The sequence below is a fragment of the Microcaecilia unicolor genome, chromosome 1 (assembly GCF_901765095.1).
Source record: "Microcaecilia unicolor chromosome 1, aMicUni1.1, whole genome shotgun sequence".
Taxonomy (NCBI): Eukaryota; Metazoa; Chordata; class Amphibia; order Gymnophiona; family Siphonopidae; genus Microcaecilia; species Microcaecilia unicolor.
The window spans coordinates 1,113,874-1,136,180 of NC_044031.1; the positions used below are offsets into that span (position 1 = coordinate 1,113,874).

Genomic DNA, 22,307 nt, shown 5'->3' on the forward strand with positions numbered 1-22,307 from the left:
ATGTCGACGGCGTCAGAGCCGACAATGGCATCGACCCCAGGAGCACAGGTACCTTTGGCCACCTGGCCTGACGGTGGTGGTGAGCGACCGCGCGGGCAGTCTGCCCCTGCCACTCCCACTGCTCAGGGCCATTGGGACCAAACCCTGTCGGATCCGATACCTCGAGGCCGGGGGGCCTCCACCTCCTCCTCGTCCCTCCCGCGGAGCGCAGATGACGGGCATCGAAAGAAAGCCAAGAAGCACCGTCATCGGTTGCCCACGACGCACGGGACTGGCAGCTCCGGGACATCGAGGGACGACTCGACACCCAGGAAGCGGCAGTGCCGGGAGGAGCGTTCCCCCTCGGTCGAAGAGGTGTCGCTGCGCCGGTCTGCGGGTATCTCGGTACCATCTCCTGGACCCGAGCAGCTTCCAGCACCGGCGCCCACACTGGCCCCCCCCCCCCCTCCGCCTTTCCCGACAGCGGGCCTAGACGAGTGCCTCCGAGCCATCCTTCCCGGGATCCTGGAAGGGCTGATGCGCCAGGCTCTACCGGCACCGGGTGTGCTTGCGCCCCCCCCCCCCCCCCAGCGCCGTTGATGGAGGTGCCAGTGGGCTCTGACCCGATGATGAGGCCTCCGACGCCACTTACGGCACCGGTGTCGACCGCCACTCAGGTGGAGTCGACGTCGATGGAGGGAGCTTCGTCCCCACCGGCGCGGGAGTCCACCGCTCAACGCCATCATCGAGGACGTGGTTCCTCTCAGTCGAGACGGGCCCGGTTGCGGTCTGAGCTGAGAGAGCTCATATCCGACACCGAGGAGGAGGCCTCGTGGGGGGAGGAGGAGGACCCCAGATATTTCTCCTCAGAGGAGTCTGTGGGCCTTCCTTCCGACCCCACTCCTTCACCGGAGAGGAAGCTCTCGCCTCCTGAGAGCCTCTCCTTTGCCTCCTTTGTCAGGGATGTGTCTATCAGCATTCTCTTCCCAGTGGTTACTGTGGATGAGCCGAGGGCGGAGATGCTCGAAGTCCTGGACTATCCATCGCCACCTAGAGAGTCTTCCACGGTACCGCTGCACAATGTCCTTAAGGAGACACTGCTTTGGAACTGGTTGAAGCCACTATCTAATCCCACCATCCCCAAGAAAGCGGAGTCCCAATACAGAATCCACTCAGACCCAGAGATGATGCGGCCTCAATTGCCTCATGACTCGGCGGTCGTGGACTCTGCTCTCAAGAGAGCATGGAGTTCGAGGGATACCGCCTCGGCGCCTCCTGGGCGGGAGTCTCGCACTCTGGACTCGTTTGGGAGGAAGGCCTACCAATCTTCCATGCTCGTGACCCGCATCCAATCATACCAGCTCTACACGAGCATCCACATGCGGAATAATGTGCAGCAACTGGCGAACCTGATCGACACGCTCCCTCCGGAGCAGTCCAGGCCATTTCAGGAGGTGGTCAGGCAGCTGAAGGCGTGCAGAAAGTTCCTGTCCAGGGGTATCTATGACACCTGTGATGTGGCATCTTGAGCTTCGGCCCAAGGTATAGTGATGCGCAGACTCTCCTGGCTGTGTGCCTCTGACCTTGACAACCGTACCCAGCAGCGGCTGGCTGATGTCCCTTGCCGGGGGGATAACATTTTCGGCGAGAAGGTCGAGCAGTTGGTGGACCAACTACACCAGTGGGAAACCGCTCTCGACAAGCTCTCCCACCGGGCGCCTTCAGCATCCACCTCAGCAGGTGGACGTTTTTCCCGGGCCCGGCAGGCTGCACCCTACGCCTACAGCAAGCGTAGGTACACCCAGCCGGCCCGAAGGCCTCCTCAGGCACAGGGACAATCCCAGCGCTCTCGTTCCCGTCAACAGCGTGCACCTAAGCAGCCCCCTGCGCCTCCACAGCAAAAGCAGGGGGCGGGCTTTTGACTGGATCCATGGGAACATAGCCGCCATCAAAGTATCCGTGCCGGACGGCCTGCCGGTCGGGGGGAGGTTGAAAGTTTTTCACCAAAGGTGGCCTCTTATAACCTCCGACCAGTGGGTTCTCCAAATAGTGCGGTGCGGATACACCCTGAATTTGGTCTCCACTCCACCAAATTGCCCACCGGTAGCCCAATCCTTCAGCTCCCATCACAAGCAGGTACTTGCAGAGGAAATCTCCGCCCTTCTCAGCGCCAATGCGGTCGAGCCCGTGCTACCCGGGCAGGAAGGGCAGGGATTCTATTCCAGGTACTTCCTTGTGGAAAAGAAAACAGGGGGGATGCGCCCCATCCTAGACCTGAGAGGCCTGAACAAGTATCTGGTGCGAGAAAAGTTCAGGATGCTTTCCTTGGGCACCCTTCTCCCCATGATTCAGAAAGACGATTGGCTTTGTTCCCTGGATTTAAAGGATGCTTATACTCACATCCTGATACTGCCAGCCCACAGACAGTATCTCCGATTCCGTCTGGGGACACGTCACTTTCAGGATTGTGTGCTACCCTTTGGGCTCACCTCTGCACCAGGGGTGTTCACGAAGTGTCTCGTGGTGGTTGTGGCGTATCTACGCAAGCTGGGGGTGCACGTGTTCCCGTATCTCGATGATTGGCTGGTGAAGAGCACCTCAGAGGCAGGAGCTCTTCGGTCCATGCAGTGTACTATTCACCTTCTGGAGCTGCTGGGGTTTGTGATAAATTACCCGAAGTCCCATCTCCAGCCAGTTCAATCTCTGGAATTCATAGGAGCTCTGCTGAATTCACAGACAGCTCAGGCCTATCTTCCCGAGGCGAGGGCTCAGAATCTCCTGTCCCTCGCTTTCCAGACCAGAGCGTCTCAGCAGATCACAGCTCGGCAGATGTTGAGACTCCTGGGCCTTATGGCCTCTACGGTCCATTTGACTCCCATGGCTCGTCTTCACATGAGATCTGCTCAATGGACCCTAGCTTCCCAGTGGTGCCAAGCCACCGGGAATCTAGAAGATGTCATCCGCCTGTCCATCAGTTGCCGCGCTTCGCTGTACTGGTGGACAAATCGGACCAATTTGACCCTGGGACGTCCATTCCAAATTCCGCAGCCCACGAAGGTGCTGACGACGGATGCATCTCGCCTGGGGTGGGGAGCTCATGTCGATGGGCTCCACACCCAGGGGGTGTGGTCCCACCAGGAACAAGATCTTCAGATCAACCTCCTGGAGCTCTGAGCGGTCTGGAACGCACTGAAGGCATTCAGGGATCGGCTGTCCTACCAAGTCATCCAAATTCGGACAGACAATCAGGTTGCAATGTATTACATCAACAAGCAGGGGGGCACCGGATGTCGCCCTCTGTGTCAGGAAGCCGTCAGGATGTGGCGTTGGGCCTGCCAGTTTGGCATGCTTCTCCAAGCCACATACCTGGCAGGCGTAAACAACAGTCTGGCCGACAGGCTGAGCAGAGTCATGCAACCGCACGAGTGGTCGCTCCATTCCAGAGTGGTACGCAAGATCTTCCGAGAGTGGGGCACCCCCTCGGTGGACCTTTTTGCCTCTCAGACCAATCACAAGCTGCCTCTGTTCTGTTCCAGACTACAGGCGCACGGCAGACTGGCGTCGGATGCCTTTCTTCTCCATTGGGGGAACGGCCTCCTGTATGCTTATCCTCCCATACCTTTGGTGGGGAAGACCTTGCTGAAGCTCTAGACCACGGCACCATGATTCTGATAGCGCCTTTTTGGCCCCGTCAGATCTGGTTCCCTCTTCTTCTGGAGTTGTCCTCCGAAGAACCGTGGAGATTAGAGTGTTTTCCGACTCTCATTTCGCAGAACAAAGGAGCGCTTCTGCACCCCAGCCTTCAGTCTCTGGCTCTCACGGCCTGGATGTTGAGGGCGTAGATTTTGCTTCGTTGGGTCTGTCTGAGGGAGTCTCCCGTGTCTTGCTTCTCGAAGGGATTCCACTAACAAGAGTTACTTTTTCAAATGGAGGAGGTTTGTCATTTGGTGTGAGAGCAAGGCCCTAGAACCTCGTTCTTGTCCTGCACAGAACCTGTTTGAATACCTTCTGCACTTAGAGTCTGGTCTCAAGACCAATTCAGTAAGGAATCACCTTAGTGCAATTAGTGCTTACCAATATCGTGTAGAGGGTAAAGCCATCTCTGGAGAGCCTTTAGTCATTCGGTTCATGAGAGGCTTGCTTTTGTCAAAGCCACCTGTCAAGCCTCCTGCAGTGTCATGGGATCTCAACGTCGTCCTCACCCAGCTGGTGAAACCTCCTTTTGAGCCACTGAATTCATGCCATCTGAAGTACTTGACCTGGAAGGTCATTTTCTTGGAGGCAGTTACTTCAGCTCGTAGAGTCAGTGAGCTTCAAGCCCTGGTAGCTCATGCTCCTTATACAAAATTTCATCATAACAGAGTAGTACTCCGCACTCACCCTAAGTTCCTGCCAAAGGTGGTGTCGGAGTTCCATCTTAACCAGTCAATTGTCTTGCCAACATTCTTTCCCAGACCGCATACCCACCCTGCTGAACGTCAGTTGCACACATTGGACTGCAAGCGTCGGCCTTCTATCTGGAGCGGACACAGCCCCACAGACAGTCCGCCCAATTGTTTATTTCTTTCGACCCCAATAGGAAGGGGGTCGCTGTCGGGAAACGCACCATCTCCAATTGGCTAGCAGATTGCATTTCCTTTACTTACGCCCAGGCTGGGCTGGCTCTTGAGGGTCATGTCACGGCTCATAGTGTTAGAGCCATGGCAGCGTCGGTGGCCCACTTGAAGTCAGCCACTATTGAAGAGATTTGCAAGGCTGCGACGTGGTCATCGGTCCACACATTCACATCACATTACTGCCTCCAGCAGGATACCCGACGCGACAGTCAGTTCAGGCAGTTGGTGCTGCAGAATCTGTTTGGGGTTTGAATCCAACTCCACCCGCCAGGACCCGATTTATTCTGTTGAGGCTGCACTCTCAGTTAGTTGTTCTTCGTAGGTCAATTTCTGTTATGCCCTCGCCGTTGCGAGGTTCAATTGACCTGGGTTCTTGTTTTGAGTGAGCCTGAGAGCTAGGGATACCCCAGTCGTGAGAACAAGCAGCCTGCTTGTCCTCAGAGAAAGCAAATGATACATACCTGTAGCAGGTGTTCTCCGAGGACAGCAGGCTGATTGTTCTCACTTACCCTCCCTCCTCCCCTTTGGAGTTGCGTTTTTCCTCATTCCTTTGCTTGTCATTCAACTGAGCGGGAACGGTCGCGCACCAGCCGGAAGACGGCCGCGCATGCGAGGTGGGCATGCCCTGCGTGCGGGACCTCCCGCAAAGTTTTCTTCTGGTTGGAAGGGGCTGCCGTGGACGTCAACCCAGTCGTGAGAACAATCAGCCTGCTGTCCTCTGAGAACACCTGCTACAGGTATGTATCATTCGCTATCGCCATGCCAGGACAAACCAAGGGTCCATCGAGCCCAGCACCCTGTCTTTGACAGCGGCCAAAAGAACAAACAATTTGTCCCGCCCATCCCAGAAATAGTGGATTATTCCCACGTCCATTCAATAACATTCTGTGGCCTTTTCCTCCAGGAAGCCATCCAACCCTTTTTTAAAGTCCGCTAAGTCAACCGCCTTAACCACTTTTTCCGGCAACGAATTCCAGAGTCTAACCGCATTGAGTGAAGAAACATTTCCTCCAATTCGTTTTAAATTTACTACACTGCAGCTTCATCGCATGCCCCCTTGTCCTAGTATTTTTGGAAAGTGTAATCAGACACTCCACATTGACCCGTTCCTTCCATTCCACTCATTATCTTATAGACCTCTACCATATCACCCCTCAGCCGCCTTTTCTCCAAGCTGTAGAGCCCCAGCCTCTTCAGCCTTTCCTCATGGGGAAGTCGTCCCATCCCCTGTATCTTCTGTAGTACTGCATCTCAAACCTTCTCTTGCCTGGAAGAAGGAGCAAAGGTTGCAGTTCTTTTCATTTGTTGACATTGAGGCATATTTTTTTTTTTAATTTTTAGAAGTCTTTATTGAAGTATAGAATACAGCACAAAAAGAAACAACACTTCAATTCAACTCAGCACATATCAATACAGTCTACAATAAATGTTTCACCAATGACAGTCTTGAAAAGATATTGAAATTCTGTGTCCACTTAAATTTAGGTCAAATTACACTTCAAAATATTTTTGATTTTATTATTAACCTTGTCGTCCCCCCCCCCCCCCCCCCCCCCCCCCCCCCCCCCCCCCCCTTGACCTACCCCCTCCCGATCCTTGTTACCTTCATCAAACATTTGCATTCACAAAAGGTTTCCAGGCTTTTTCCCACTTTGGCAAGATTTTATGTTTAATCGCTGTCACTCTCCATTTCACAAATGTATTTCACTTTCATAATCCAGGACACCAATGAGGGGACCCGCACCACTTTCCACTGCTGAGCCAAATTCAAGCGGGCAGCGTGCAAAGACCCCCTCACCAGAACCCACTGATCGGCCGTAAGCCCAGCTGGCCGCCGGCCCAGGATGAAAGTCAAAGGATGCCACTGCACAGCCCTTCCCGTCCAGACCTGAATGCGTGCCCATACACTTTTCCAATATGCCTGAGCTTTAGGGCAAGTCCACCAGATGTGGCCCATAGTTCCTACTCCTCCACACTGTCTCCAACAGTCCTTTGAAACATGGTTATACATACGGTGCAGTCTTAGCGGGGTAAGATACCATCTATAAAATATTTTAATGGCATTCTCCTTTACTGCTACGGCCCGGGAGGAGCGCAAAATCGTCCTCTCAAGCCTAAGCCAGTCCACATCTGGTAATGTGAAATTTAATTCCTGTTCCCACCTCCGCCTATGTAATGTATATGGCTTAATCTGTGTGCCCACTAATTCATACAGGTGAGTAATCATACCCCTCATGGGCCTTGAATTTACACACACCTCCTCCAGTTGATGTACCTCTCTTTTCATGCATTCTAAATAGCTTGGTCCCTGCAAAAAATGCTGTATTTGTATGTATGCATATCTGTCCTGAGTCCGTAGTCTTCTACTAGTCTGTCAAATGGTATCATATCTGCACCCACATGTAACTGCCCACACATATCTAATCCCAATTCAGCCCTTCAAAACGTGGTATTACCCACTCCCGGGCTAAAGCTTGGATTATCTACTATGGGTGCCAACCCAGACACCACGGGCTGGCGGCCCTCAAACATACGATCCCAATAGTGGAATGTGGCTTGAACTGTCGGTGGGAACTTGTCAACCTGTCCTCTGTGTTTACTCGGAAGCCACATTAAATGTCCCAATGTTCGCGTCCCAGCCAATGCTTGTTCAATATTCACCCATATTTTGTGATCTTCCTTTCGGAACCACTCCACCGCTGCTCTCGACTGTGCAGCGCAGTAGTACCCGTATAGGTTGGGCACCCCCAGGCCTCCATCCCTTTTATTTTTATATAAGAAAGATCGTGGCAAACGCGGTCTTTTGTTATTCCAGATAAATCTGACCAGACTATCCTGTAGCCTTGAGAGAGAGGTTCTTGGGAGTCTAAGTGGTATCACCTGGAACAAGTACTACAGCCGAGGTAAAATATTCATTTTAAGGGCCGCTATTCTCCCCATCCAAGATAAGCTCATTGGCGTCCATCTCTCCAGATCCCGCTGTATTTCTTTCTGAAGGCCCGGGTAATTAGCGTTGAACAACGCCGACAAGTTATGCGGAATCTGTACCCCCAGGTATCTTAATTCCCGTTCCTCCCATTTAAAAGTAAAGGATGTTTTCAGTGATGTTAGCATGGCCTCTGACACTCCTACAGCTAGCCCAATCGACTTACTCGCATTAAGTTTGTAGCCCGACACTCGAGTATATTTCTCTATCTCTCGCATAACGTTGGGAAGGGATATCAGGGGTTTGGTTAGTGACAATAGTACGTCGTCTGCGAATAATGCAATTTTGTATTCCCGTCCTCCCACGCTAACACCCGCTATATCCAGAGGTCAATATTCCATCCTCATTCTTCTTGATCTTTCCGCTGCTTTTGACACTGTCGATCACAGCATACTTCTCGATACCCTGTCCTCACTTGGATTCCAGGGCTCTGTCCTTTCCTGGTTCTCTTCCTACCTCTCCCTCCGCACCTTTAGTGTTCACTCTGGTGGATCCTCTTCTACTTCTATCCCTCTGCCTGTCGGCGTACCCCAGGGTTCTGTTCTTGGTCCCCTCCTCTTTTCTATCTACACTTCTTCCCTTGGTTCATTAATCTCATCCCATGGCTTTTCCTACCACCTCTATGCTGATGACTCCCAAATCTACCTTTCTACCCCTGATATCTCACCTTGCATCCAAACCAAAGTTTCAGCGTGCTTGTCTGACATTGCTGCCTGGATGTCTCAACGCCACCTGAAATTAAATATGACCAAAACCGAGCTTCTCATTTTCCCCCCCAAACCCACCTCCCCGCTCCCCCCATTTTCTATTTCTGTTGATGGCTCTCTCATTCTCCCTGTCTCCTCAGCTCGAAACCTTGGGGTCATCTTTGACTCTTCTCTCTCCTTCTCTGCTCATATCCAGCAGACCGCCAAGACCTGTCGTTTCTTTCTTTACAACATCCGTAAAATCCGCCCCTTTCTTTCCGAGCACTCTACCAAAACCCTCATCCACACCCTTGTCACCTCTCGTTTAGACTACTGCAATCTGCTTCTTGCTGGCCTCCCACTTAGTCACCTCTCCCCTCTCCAGTCAGTTCAAAACTCTGCTGCCCGTCTCATCTTCCGCCAGGGTCGCTTTACTCATACTACCCCTCTCCTCAAGACCCTTCACTGGCTCCCTATCCGTTTTCGCATCCTGTTCAAACTTCTTCTACTAACCTATAAATGTACTCACTCTGCTGCTCCCCAGTATCTCTCCACACTCGTCCTTCCCTACACCCCTTCCCGTGCACTCCGCTCCATGGATAAATCCTTCTTATCTGTTCCCTTCTCCACTACTGCCAACTCCAGACTTCGCGCCTTCTGTCTCGCTGCACCCTACGCCTGGAATAAACTTCCTGAGCCCCTACGTCTTGCCCCATCCTTGGCCACCTTTAAATCTAGACTGAAAACCCACCTCTTTGACATTGCTTTTGACTCGTAACCACTTGTAACCACTCGCCTCCACCTACCCCCTCCTCTCTTCCTTCCCGTTCACATTAATTGATTTGATTTGCTTACTTTATTTATTTTTTGTCTATTAGATTGTAAGCTCTTTGAGCAGGGACTGTCTTTCTTCTATGTTTGTACAGCGCTGCGTATGCCTTGTAGCGCTATAGAAATGCTAAATAGTAGTAGTAGTAGTAGTATATCTACATTCTCCCTTATGGCCTCCGCCAGAGGCTCCATCGCCAGTGCGAATAGGAGAGGGGACAAAGGGCATCCCTGCCGTGTACCACGTTCCAGCTTGAAGGCCCCTGAGTTTCCCCCGTTGACTCGTACACACGCCCCTGGGGAAGTATAAAACGCCCGAATCCAAGTTCTGTAAAACTGTCCAATCCCTACTCTCTGCAGAACCCTGTCCAGATAGCCCCAGTGGACCCTATCAAATGCCTTTTCGGCATCTAATCCTAACAGCACCATCGGGCTAGCTTTCTTTTGTGCTTGAAACACCATGTCCAGCGTTCTACGGATATTGTCTCCTGCCTGTCTTTTAGCTACAAAGCAAACTTGGTCCGGATGGATCAAGCATGGTAACACCCTTCCCAGTCGATTCGCTAGTACCTTTGCTAATATTTTGACATCTGCGTTAAGTATTGAAATTGGTCTATACGCTGCACAGTCAGTTTTATCTTTGCCTGGCTTCGGTATGACTGCCACCATCATGGTCTTAGGGAGGGGAAAGCCCTCTCTCACCGAGTTAATGACCAATGCAAGGTATGGGGCCAACGTTCCCCCAAATGTTTTAAAAAACTCATTGGTGAATCCGTCAAGACCAGGTACCTTCCCGGTTGGCAGATCTTTGATAACCTGAAGGACTTCAGCCACCTGCACAGGAGCATCTAAATCACTCTTTTGCTGTTCTGTCAGTCCCCTTAGTCCCCTCTCCTTCAGGTAGTCCTCAATTTCATCTGTCTGTACAGCGGCATCCTCCGAGTACAGAGATTCATAATATTGTGCAAATCTTTCCCTAATCTGTGTTGAGGTATGTAGCATAATTCCATTATCATCCTTCACTCTCAAGATGTGTCTATCTGCTCTCAGCTTTCTTAATTTATTAGCCAATAACCTCCCAGGTTTGTTTGTGGACTCGTAGTACACCTGTTTCAACCGTGCATGTACAAATTTCAAGCTTTCCTCATGTATATCTGCTATCTCCATTCTCAGGGCTTGGAGCCTTCGGTAATCAGACACCGAGCCAGAGGCCCTGTATCTGGTCTCCAAGGCCCCCAATTTCTCCATGCACTGGGCCAGCCGTTCTTTACGTATTCTATTCTTCTGGCTAGCACACTTAACAAAAAATCCCCTGGCCACCGCCTTAAAGGCGTCCCACACTATGTCCAAGGCCGGCCCTGAGTCCATATTATGCATAAAGTACTCTTGCAAAACCGCTATAAATTTAGCCACAACTGCTGGGTCTTGCAGAAGAGAGTTATTAAGTGTCCATCGTTTATCCCTCGTCTCTTCTCTCAAAGAGGGGAGGCCAACCCATGTCGGTGCGTGGTCTGAAATAGTAATATGACCTATGTGGGAATCCCCTCCCCCCTCCGAGAGAGTCTTATCAACAAATATATAATCCAATCTAGAGTAAGACTGGTGCACCTGGGAATAATATGTATAATCTCTCCCTCTAGGGTGTCCCACTCTCCACACATCATATAAACCCATCTCCTCCACAAAGATCTTCAGGGCTCGAGATATCTTCCAATCGGTTGGAGCTGGAGACTTTGACCTGTCTAATCCAGGTTGCATGGTGGCATTAAAATCTCCAGCCACCAGCAACTTCCCTCTGGTAAAATTCTGCAGGTCTCTACGGAGTTGCCCAAAAAAGCACTCCTGTCTCTCGTTCGGGGCATACACGTTAACTAGAGTGTACTCCTCCTGCTCCAAAAGGACGTGTAGGAAGAGGTATCGTCCCTCAGTTTCCCTTCTCACATGTAGTATCTGAACTTGTACATCCCTATGGAACATAATAGCCACCCCTCTCTTTTTGGCTCCCTTAGCATCAGAGGCAAAATACACTGTCGGGTATTGCTTAAAGGCCAAGCACCTCTCGTGTGTTTTTAAGAAATGGGTTTCTTGTAGGAACACCACATGTGGATGCATCACACGTAATTCCCTCCCCAAGGCATGTCATTTATATGGAGAGTTCAAGCCTTTTACATTATAAGTTAGTAATTTAAAATTAGCCATGAACCTCTGCTTTTACATTGCCTTTTTTTTTTTTTGATGACATTTTTAAGTGAACTTCATATTCCACTGTCTTATGATCCTCTCCCTCCCTCCTATTCCCTTCCCAATCTATCCCCTTAACCATATCCCACCCTCTCTCTACCCCTCCCCCATCCCTAATCCCCCCCTCTTTCATTTCCCACCAACTAGCGCTTAAGAGCACTACTTGGGAACCAGGAGAAAGAAACCCCCCCCAGCCGAATTGAAAATAAGATGGTTCCTATGAACCCCCAGAGTATGACACTCAATCCCCCGTCCCCCAACCCCCCTTCATAAATCCCTTTCTTAATCCAACTGCAAGCCTCTCCCCATTCTTTTATGCAACCCATATTATCATCCCTCCAATTTCAAAATGCCTCCCCCGTACTTCCCGGTAAGCAGTAAATTAGATAATTCACCCGGACCAGCGCCCAGTCTCTCATGTCTTGTCCACAGTCCTTTTGCTTGTTTTCTCCACGCGTTTCCACTTCTGCATCCGATTCTTGGTAGATGACGCCATACCCACAGGCACTGTATCTGTCGGGGTCAATCCCGCTTCGCGCAGAACCTTCCATGCTGCGTCAACCTTTCTGCAGCGGACATTTTCTCCTTTTAACGTAAAGCAAAGAGCGAATGGGAAACCCCATCTGTAGGCTATTTTTTCCGTCACCAGGATCTCTATAACCGGTTTCATGGCTCTCCTCTGGGTGAGGGTAAATATAGATAAATCCTGGTAAATCGCCACTCGTTCTCCATTAAAGTCCAGGGAAGGGTTCTGGCGCGCCCTCTGCCATATTTGGTCTTTGCTGACATATGAAGTGAATCGGACCACTATGTCTCGTGGCCTATTGTCTCTGCTTTTACCCAGCGCTCTATGGGCTCTGTCAATGCCCATGGCTGCAGCGTCAAAGCTCTCTCCCATCAGCTGCTCGCATATGGTTCTCACCACCTTCTGGACATCTTCCATGTCCTCACTTTCCGGGACTCCCCTGAATCGTAAATTCTGCCTGCGCCCTCGATTCTACTACTACTACTTAACATTTCTAGAGCGCTACTAGGGTTACGCAGCGCTGTACAAATTAACAATTAAGGTCGGTCCCTGCTCGGAAGAGCTTATAATCTAAAGGACGAATTCTCAAGGTCGTCCATCTGGTACTGTAGCTCCTCCGCCCTCTCATCCAGCATTTTTAGTCTCCTGTCCACCTCTACATTTTTCCCCTCCTGTTCATCTGCTTTCTCCTCCAGCAGCTCCACCCTACTCCCCAGCTCCCTCAAGTCCGCGTTCAGCGCATCTACATGCTCCAGGATTTCTTCCTTGGATGCGCGGATTTCGGCGCGAATTAACTCCAGGCATTTTGTCAGGTCAGCCGGGAGAGCTGGTATCAGGGCAGATTCACCGGCGCCGTCGCGGGAACCGGCAGCTTCAGAGTCAGCCATCTGTGAGCCTCGTGATTTAGGAGAGGCTGGCTGCGTTAGGCCCCGCGCCACCTGCCTCGTCGAAAGGCGCTCATTGTCTCGCGGGAGGGCAGCAATTTTTTTACTCATATTTATAGCAAAGTATCTACCAGCACACCGATGGCGTTTTTTCACCCGATTTGTTGAGATTTAGCGCAGTTGTTGCTGTGTAAACGGTGAGGGATCGCGGAGCTAGAGGATCAAGCGTCCATTCGGCTGCGTGACGTCACTTCCTCCAATTGAGGCATATTTTTAAAGCACTAAGCCTTCCAAAGTTCCAAAGGTTTCTATGGAACTTTGGAAGGCTAAGTGCTTTGAAAATATGCCTCTTGGTATTCCACTCATTATATAGAGCAGCTGACAACGGTAGCAGAAAAAGAAAAACATGTTGGGAAGGGGTACAGGGAGAGGAGGGTGAGAGGCTACCATGGAGCTAGAGAGGGGACAGAGGGTTGCAATGAAAATACAATAATATTGTGAAAAAAATTCTGTCCTGAAATGGAGAAAATAGTATTTAATACTGCAATAGACTGTGTAAACGTACCTCTTATTTGCAGGGTAATTATGATCAGTATGTGAAGACGCGACTGGAACTAGAAGAAAACCAAATGAAGCGTTTTAACTGGGAGCAGGATCAGATCACCCACATGAAGGTACTGCCATCATAAAAGTGGGAAGGTGTGTTGTGTAACAGGAAGAAAGTGTACTGGGATGGAGTGAGAAGTTCCCACTATAATTTTGTTTAAAGTTGTATGGGGGGAGGGGATTATGCCTCCACAGTTATTGTATGTAGATATGTATAGGAGACTGCCTTTTAAATACTGTCTCTGGATATGTTTAATTATGGGATGTGACATTGAGTCATCTTGTCACAACACAAGATGTCTTTAAAACACAGAAACATAGCAAATACTGGCAGATAAGACCATATCCCAAGATGGCCGACAAGTAAGGCGCTCTGGAACGAGCGAGCTCCGAGAGCCCGAGGAGGAGGGCCTGCCTGAGCCATCCAGGACCCCCAAGAATTGAACCGGAGCTAGAGGTGAGCCGAATGGAGAAACACAAATAGACCGGGAGGATCGCTGGGCTGGAGCCGGAGCCCGAGCGGGCGATCTGGGACGAGCCGCGGCCATCGGCCTGCCTCGTGGTTGCGGTGAGTCCAAACCACGAGTGGCTTGTGCGGGTCAGGCCACCCTGGTCCAAGTCGAAGTGCTGAACCCGACGGGCAAGGAACCAGTGAACTGGGAGAATCTAGCTGAGACTCCAGCTCGAGAAATTTCGGAGAGCCGCGGCCGTCGGCCCACATGTGGCTACGGCGGGCCCGATCGGGCGAGGCCTAGCCGCGCCGAGATTGACCGACCTTACCAGCTAACGACCTTGCAGAAGACCGCTGCGAGTCCGACCACTCGGATCCACGCCGGAGGGCTGGAAAGGGGCCCTTGGAGATCGGGCGCGCCCGGAAGGGGCGCGACATGAAGAGACGCCGAATCGAACCGAAGTGGAGGGAGCATTGCATGATCGGCCACACGGGATCACGGGCTCGAGACAGACGGTAACTGCCGGAGGACCACCCAGACGCGGCGCTCCAATACGGGAGAACTCGAGATAAGTGCCCGGGGAGTTGTGTTGCCATCAAGCTACTTGCGACCTGCTGCTTGCGTGCAGTCAGGATATATACCATTCTATTCCCTCGCTTTGGGTGCTCTGTAATGAGGGATACGCGGGGACCCGAAGAAGACTATCGCTGCTAGGCTACCGATGCAGACTGCTGCAGATGAGACCCTGCTTGGGCACTGCTCCAGCGACCAAGAACACACTGCACTTTGTCTGTTTTGTCTACTTGCCTACTTGGTATGCTTGCTCTACCTAAATTGCTGCTGATGAGCGATAGACTGCTGCTGCTGCTGAAGATTGCCGCTGAAGAGACCCTACTCGGGCACTGCTTCAGAGACCTAGAGCACACTGCAGTCTGTCTGTTATATCTAGTTACCTGTTTGCATGCTCGCTCGGCCTGAATGCCATGTAGGATCACAGTGATAGGTGAAGTCCACTTTCTTATTTATCTAATCTCTGACCAGTATCGCTGCTCTGCTCTCTAATTATAGGACACTGCTTTATTTTGTGGGGCACTACTGCAGTGACCCAGAGCACACTTGCAATTGATCTATCCATGTCTATATGACGTCTAGCATCCTTGCTCTGCCTGATCTAAACATCACTATATGTCCATTGCATGCCCATGCTGTACTAACTAGTGCTGCAGCAAAACAAGAACTAGCTTGATCTGCCTGAGGACATTGATCACAATACAAAAGACTCTAACTGTTTGTTTAATCGCTAGATCTGCTTGCTACTCTGCCTGAGTGTAAAGTAAGCTCATATTGTTAGTCATTGTTCTATCTTTACATGTCTCAATTGCACTGCTTTAGCGTCTACTTATAACTGTTTCTAAATGTATTGCTTTTAATGCTTGATTATAACTGTCTCTAAGTGCATTGCATTATAAATATGAATACCAACAAACTACTGATAATAATCTATCTCATTCCCATAATTTACCACGCATGGACCACCCCCAACATCAACAACAACCCAACCACAACTCACCAACTCTATGTACAACCTAACAACAACTCACCAGACGAAAAACACAATAACCAACCGAAAGGAAAACCCCCCACATACGAACACCACCAACAGAAAGAGAAAAAAATAAAAAACAATAACAACGACAAATTCAACCGCCGAGAAAACAGACAATTATTAAAGATAAAAACATCTAACCTCCCTACAGAACCATACCGCTCAATCCGAATAGGATACATCAACGCAAGATCAGCAGTAAGCAACTCAGTAGACATACTAGACTGGATCACCACAGATAATCTAGACGTTTTATTCATCACGGAAACATGGTTCCACAGCCCTACAGACCCCGCCATCATAGAGACATGCCCACCAGAATACAAAATCACCCACTGGACAAGAAATTGAAAAAGAGGTGGCGGAATAGCCATAATTTATAAATCCGAATTCACCATCACAACCACTGGCGAATCCACCTCACCACAACTCGAAATTGTCTCGACAAAAATCAATCATCCAAACCTACAAGGACACCTCAGTGCAATCCTATTCTACAGACCACCAGGAAAATGGAAAGACTCCCAAACGCAACTCATGGACTTTATCTCGAGTACATGTGTCTCTGCATCAAACATCCTCATAATAGGAGATATCAACCTACACCTCGAAGACGACACCTCAACAGGCACACAAGAATGCAAAGAATTCTTAAAACTTTGGGATTTACACACACCTAATACTCAGCCAACGCACGCCAAGGGACACACACTAGATATCATCACACACAAATTCGACTCAGACTCAACTCTCCAACTTACAGACACAAGATGGACACCCGCAGTATGGACAGACCACCACAAAGCACATGTCTCCCTCCACTGGCGAAAAATGCACAAAAACGCAATCAACAAACATGAACAAACAACATACACCACGAGAGGAAAAATAGACCCCACAACATTCTGGCAGCAGGTCTACCAAAATGAATGGTCAACAAATACAGACACCATCCAATTCCTCCAAGAATGGGACGACATATGCAAAACAACATTGGACACAATTGCCCCAATCCAAACTAGAACATCACGCAGGAAAAAATCAAATCCATGGTTCACCGAAGAGCTGAAAAAACTCAAAACACAAGTCAGCTAGAACGCGCATGGAACAAAAAGAAAGATGAACACACACTAAATGCCTGGAAATCACTTTGGAGGAAATACAAATATAACATAAAACAGACGAAAAGACTACACTACAAAACAATAATTGGACCAAACTATAAAGACACACACAAACTCTTCTACCTTGTAAATAAATTGCTAGACACCACACCAGTTACAAACAATAGCAAAGATACACCAGGGGTCGACGACCTTGCGAAATACTTCAAGGAAAAAAGTATACAATTACGACTCAAAATACCCACTAGCACTACTGAATACGCCACACTCCTAAACTGTCTAGACCCAGAAGACGGAATATACCCAGCAGACAGGTTCTGGACCGAATTCGAACCACTGTCAGAGGACCTCATCTCTAAAACGCTCAAAAGATTCGCCAAATCCCATTGCAAACTAGATATCTGCCCAAACAACCTCATGAAATCAGCTCCTCAACAATTCATAATAGACCTAACGAACCACGTGAATTTCATGCTGCAAAACGGACTTTTCCCAAAGGAAAAATTTTACTCACCCCAATACCCAAAGACACAAAGAAAAACGCAAGCGAAATAACAAATTACAGACCAGTAGCATCTATTCCACTAATAACCAAAATAACCGAAGGGATGGTAACAAAACAACTCACAAATTATCTCAACAAGTTCTCAATACTGCATGATGCCCAATCAGGATTCCGGTCAAATCACAGCACAGAAACAGTACTAATCACCCTTTTGAACAAATTCAAACAAATGATTGCTACAGGCACCATCATACTCCTCCTACAATTTGACATGTCAAGTGCCTTTGATATGGTTGACCACGGAATTCTATTACACATACTTGAATATTTTGGCATCGGAGGCAACGTCCTAAACTGGTTTAAGGGATTCCTAACCTTGCGCTCATACCAAGTCACATCAAATTCAATAACGTCTGCTGCATGGACACCGGAATGTGGAGTACCACAGGGATCCCCCCTCTCACCAACTATCTTCAACCTAATGATGATCCCCTTGGCAAAACTACTATCAAATCATAACCTTCACCCTTACATATACGCAGATGATGTAACGATATATATACCTTTCAAACAAGACATTAACGAAATCTCCAACGAAATCAACCAAAGTCTACACATCATGAATACTTGGGCAGATGCATTCCGACTGAAACTGAATGCAGAAAAAACTCAATGCCTCATACTCACCTCCCAATACAACACGAAAAAATGTACTGCTATCAGCACACCTAAACTACAACTGCCAATCTCCGAAATGTTAAAAATCCTTGGAGTCACTATCGACCGCCACCTAACACTTGAGACTCACGCAAACAACACAACCAAAAAGATGTTCTACTCCATGTGGAAACTGAAAAGAATAAGACCATTCTTTCCAAGATCTGTCTTCCGCAACCTAGTGCAATCACTCGTACTCAGTCATCTAGACTACTGTAACTCACTATACGCAGGCTGCAAAGAACAAATATTGAGGAAACTTCAAACAGCTCAGAATACAGCAGCCAGACTCATCTTCGGAAAACCAAAATACGAAAGTGCAAAACCCTTACGTGAGAAACTGCACTGGCTCCCACTCAAGGAACGTATCACCTTTAAAGTATGCACCTTAGTCCACAAAATCATCCACGGTGAAGCCCCTGCATACATGTCTGACTTAATAGACCTGCCACCCAGAAACGCTAAAAGATCATCCCGAACTTTCCTCAATCTCCACTTCCCTAACTGCAAAGGCATAAAATACAAAGTACTGCACGCGTCAACCTTCTCTTATATGAGCACGCAACTCTGGAATACACTACCACGCAACCTGAAAACGATCTACAAACTAACGAACTTCCGCAAACAATTAAAGACTCATCTCTTCGAGAAAATTTACTGCAAGGATCAAAACATATGAAGTCCACACACACTAACAGAAATGCATCAACACACTCTCTTCTGAATTCTCCTACTCGTATCTTCACCACAATTAATACTCCACCCACTTATAAAATTGCTATACCCTAAGGTTGTCGTGCTATTGTTCTATCGCCCTATCCTTTCCCCATTGTAACATTCCACTGTTTATACGCTCTAAATGTTGTTTTGACTTGACTTTGTCTTCCCATAACTCCTCATAATGTAACCCATAATTGTACTGTAACACATTGTATTTCCATCATTCACAATGTATTGTAAGCCACACTGAGCCCGCAAATAGGTGGGAAAATGTGGGATACAAATGCAATAAATAAAAATAAATAAATAAATATGACCTATCCATTTTGCCCATCCACACCAACTGCTAAGCTATACAGTCCCTTCCTCTTACTCCCAGATCTGTGCTGTCTTATGTAGTTTTTTAAATTCATGTGTCATCGTTTTCTCTACCACCTTCCTGGGAGCCTATACGTTTCTCATCAGGTTATGGCTTTTGGAGTATACCAACTATGTGGGTTTAATTTACCTATCCCTGGAAGCCTCCCACTTACCTGAAGCATTCTTTGGCTGCCTTTAATTTAAAGGTTTGACTGTGTGCAGGAGGATCACAGAAGATTTGTGTGACTCTGCAATTCCCAGTGTTTCTCTGTGGGGTTTTTTTTATCACAGGGATAAGAACTGTGGCTTTATATTGCAGTGGAATTTTTTTCTTCCTTCACTTGAGAACTTGTTGGATACAAAGATCAGCAATGTTCAATATCTGCTATAATTATTAAGAACTGGGTTTTGTGTGCCCTTGTGTTTTTTTTAGGGCTCACTGACTGATCGTTATTGAGATTGTGCTCTGATGATACACAGAGGCTGAAGAAACTGCAATTTAGGGTTTATGTTCAATGTTCTTTGTGGGATTTACATATGTGATCAGGGTATAAGTCTGGTGTGGATGGCAGTGTGAGTGAGTTGCAGGGATACTATTTGGTAATTCTTTTAATGCACTGGTTTGTTTTCACTAATAAAGATTTTGTAATTTATATAGAACAGGAGTACTGTTTGTTGTTAATGTTTTAGGTACCTCCTATTATATATATATCCCTTATTAGGATTAAGATTTTATGATAGCCAGCCAAAGCTTAATAGCTCTTTTCCATATCATCAAGCTGATCAATCCATAGACTGGTGGGTTGTGTCCATCTACCAGCAGGTGGAGATAGAGAGCAAACTTTTGCCTCCCTATATGTGGTCATGTGCTGCCGGAAACTCCCCAGTATGTTCTCTATCTCAGCAGGTGGTGGTCACACACAGCAGCAGCTCTGGCTAGGCCTCCAAGCCTAATCCTTAGGTTTTGTTGAGGCCTGGGGTTGAGGGCTCTTTTGAGCAAGTGCAAACCTGGTGGTGCCAGGTCCCTCCTTTTCTCCCCCCTCCCGCTGGCTCCGTTTAAAAAAAAAAAAAAAAAAAATTTTTAAACGTCTTTAAAGGCGTTTAATTCGACGTTTCTTTAAACGTTCATTGCAGCTACTCACTGGGACACCAGTTCGTTACAGCTCGGAGCGGCAAGCAGGTAATTTTACCTTTTTATAGCGGGCAGGGGGTTCCCCGATTCTTCTCCTCGTGGCATATGGCGTCGGAGGGCAAGGGCGCAAAGGGTCGCTCCCCGGATCGCTGGAGCGCTTCTAGAGGGGATGCGGGGGTTTTACAACCTGATTCGCCCTTGATGGGTGACAGTTTAGTGACCGATGAAGTCCCGGTCGTTCCTCCGGCGTGGCGGTTTTTTCCCGCCATAAACGCCCATCCCCCGCTCCTCGCCTCCGCCATCTTGGCCGGCCACGCGGCTCGGACGGCTTCTTCGTGGGCCGCCCTTGAGGTTGGAGACATTAATGCCATGAACGCCCTTAGTTTGGGCGACGGCACAAGCGGCTAAAGTTAAGCGCCGTTCTTCCCGCGCGGCTCCTTCGCGGAGTTTCGCGCCGGACGCCATTTTGGATGCGCAGCATGTCTCTCCCCCGCTATTGCGAGCGCCGGTTGAGAGTGCGTCTAGGGCTGTTGCCCAGGCTGCGGAAGTGCACAGTCTGGGGGGTTTCTCCCCCGAGTTTGTTTTGCTGCTGCATCAGGCTTTCCTCATGCAAAACGCTGCCCCTGCTCCCTCTTCTGATAAAGAGGTTGAGGTTCCCAGAGGTAAACGCCCTCGGGTTGATTTCCAGGCCTTGGAGGACTTTGTCTCCTCCGATGTAGATGAGGGCAGCGTGTCTGAGGTCTCCCAACGGTCCTTTGCGGATTCCTTGGAGGAGATAGATCCCCGCTCGGATGGAGCGGATGACCCCTCTGCAGCGCGGCTTTTTAGCCCAGAGGATTTGCCCAACCTGTTTTTACAGGCCATGGACACTTTGAAGATTTCCTCTCCGGAGGACGTCTCTCCCTCAGCCCCTGTTGGCTCTGCCATTATGCTGGGGACGAAGCGCCCGCCTAGATCCTTCCACGTGCATGATGCCATGCACACCTTAATTGCGGCTCAATGGGATGTCCCGGAAACGAGCCTTAAAGTGGCTAGGGCTATGTCCCGCCTCTATCCTTTGGCTGTGAGTGAACGTGAGGCCTATCTGTGGCCTACCGTGGATTCTTTAATCACTGCGTTGACTAAGAAAACGGCGTTGCCGGTGGAAGGTGGCACGGCCCTAAAGGACGCCCAAGACAGAAGATTGGAGGCGGCCTTAAGGTCGTCCTTTGAGGCAGCTGCTTTAAGTTTGCAGGCCTCAGTTTGCGGCTCCTATGTGGCCAGGGCGTGCCTGACTATGGTGCAGCGGGCTTCCTCCTCGGATCTTTCCTTGAGGGCTGATTGGCCGGCCCTGGAATCGGGCTTAGCCTATTTGGCAGACTTGCTGTATGATGTCTTGAGAGCCTCAGCTAAAGGCATGGCTCAGACAGTCTCTGCGCGGCGGTGGCTTTGGCTGAAACATTGGTCTGCTGACCACGCCTCTAAATCCCGCCTGGCTAGATTGCCTTTTAAAGGCAAGCTGCTCTTTGGGGTCGAGCTGGACAAAAGCGTGACCGATCTCGGCACGTCTAAGGGCAAGAAATTACCAGAGGTCAGGGCTCGGGCTAGTACTCGTCCCGGTACCTCCAGAGGACGGTTGCTGGAAGCCCGTCGGTACCGCCCGGGCAAGTCGGGTTCCTCTGCCCCCTCTTCCTTCAAGAGGAATTTCTCCCCCAAGCAGCATTCCTTTCGCAGAGACCGCCGTCCCGGAGGTGCTCCCTCCGGTCCTCCCCCAGGGTCTCGTACCCAATGACGGGGCCTTGGTCCACGCCCCAGTGCAGATTGGAGGACGGCTGTCCTCGTTTCTGGGCGAGTGGACCACTATAACTTCAGACGCGTGGGTGCTGGAAGTCATCAGAGACGGCTACAAGCTAGAGTTCTGCCAACCCTTAAGAGACGGGTTTGTACTCTCTCCCTGCAAGTCTCCGGTCAAGCTGTGGCAGTGCAGCAGACCTTGGACAACCTGATCCGCCTGGGTGCGGTCGTTCCGGTGCCAAAAAATCAGATTGGCAAGGGACGTTACTCCATTTACTTTGTGGTTCCAAAGAAAGGAGGTTCTGTCCGGCCTATCCTCGACCTCAAAGGGGTCAATCGGGCCTGGAAAGTGAGGCACTTTCGCATGGAGACTCTCCGCTCTGTTATAGCGGCAGAGAAGGCAGGAGAGTTCTTGGCTTCCTTGGACATCAAGGAAGCGTACCTGCATATTCCCATCTGGCCTCCTCTCCAACGCTTTCTGCGTTTTACAGTCCTGAGACGACACTTCCAGTTCAGAGCCCTCCCTTTCGGGTTGGCTACTGCTCCGCGGGCCTTTTCCAAAGTAA

The 22,307-nt window shown here is 49.5% G+C and overlaps 1 protein-coding gene across 2 annotated transcripts in view; it reads left to right on the forward strand.

The window, feature by feature from the left end:
• LOC115461810 (ATP-binding cassette sub-family F member 2) overlaps positions 1–22,307 on the forward strand; it is a 228,516-nt gene that overhangs the window by 155,124 nt on the left and 51,085 nt on the right. For both annotated transcript variants that reach the window (XM_030191858.1, XM_030191868.1), the window contains exon 8: positions 13,325–13,420. In XM_030191858.1, coding sequence (XP_030047718.1) covers positions 13,325–13,420 — 96 coding nt within the window. The remainder of the gene's footprint in view (positions 1–13,324; positions 13,421–22,307) is intronic.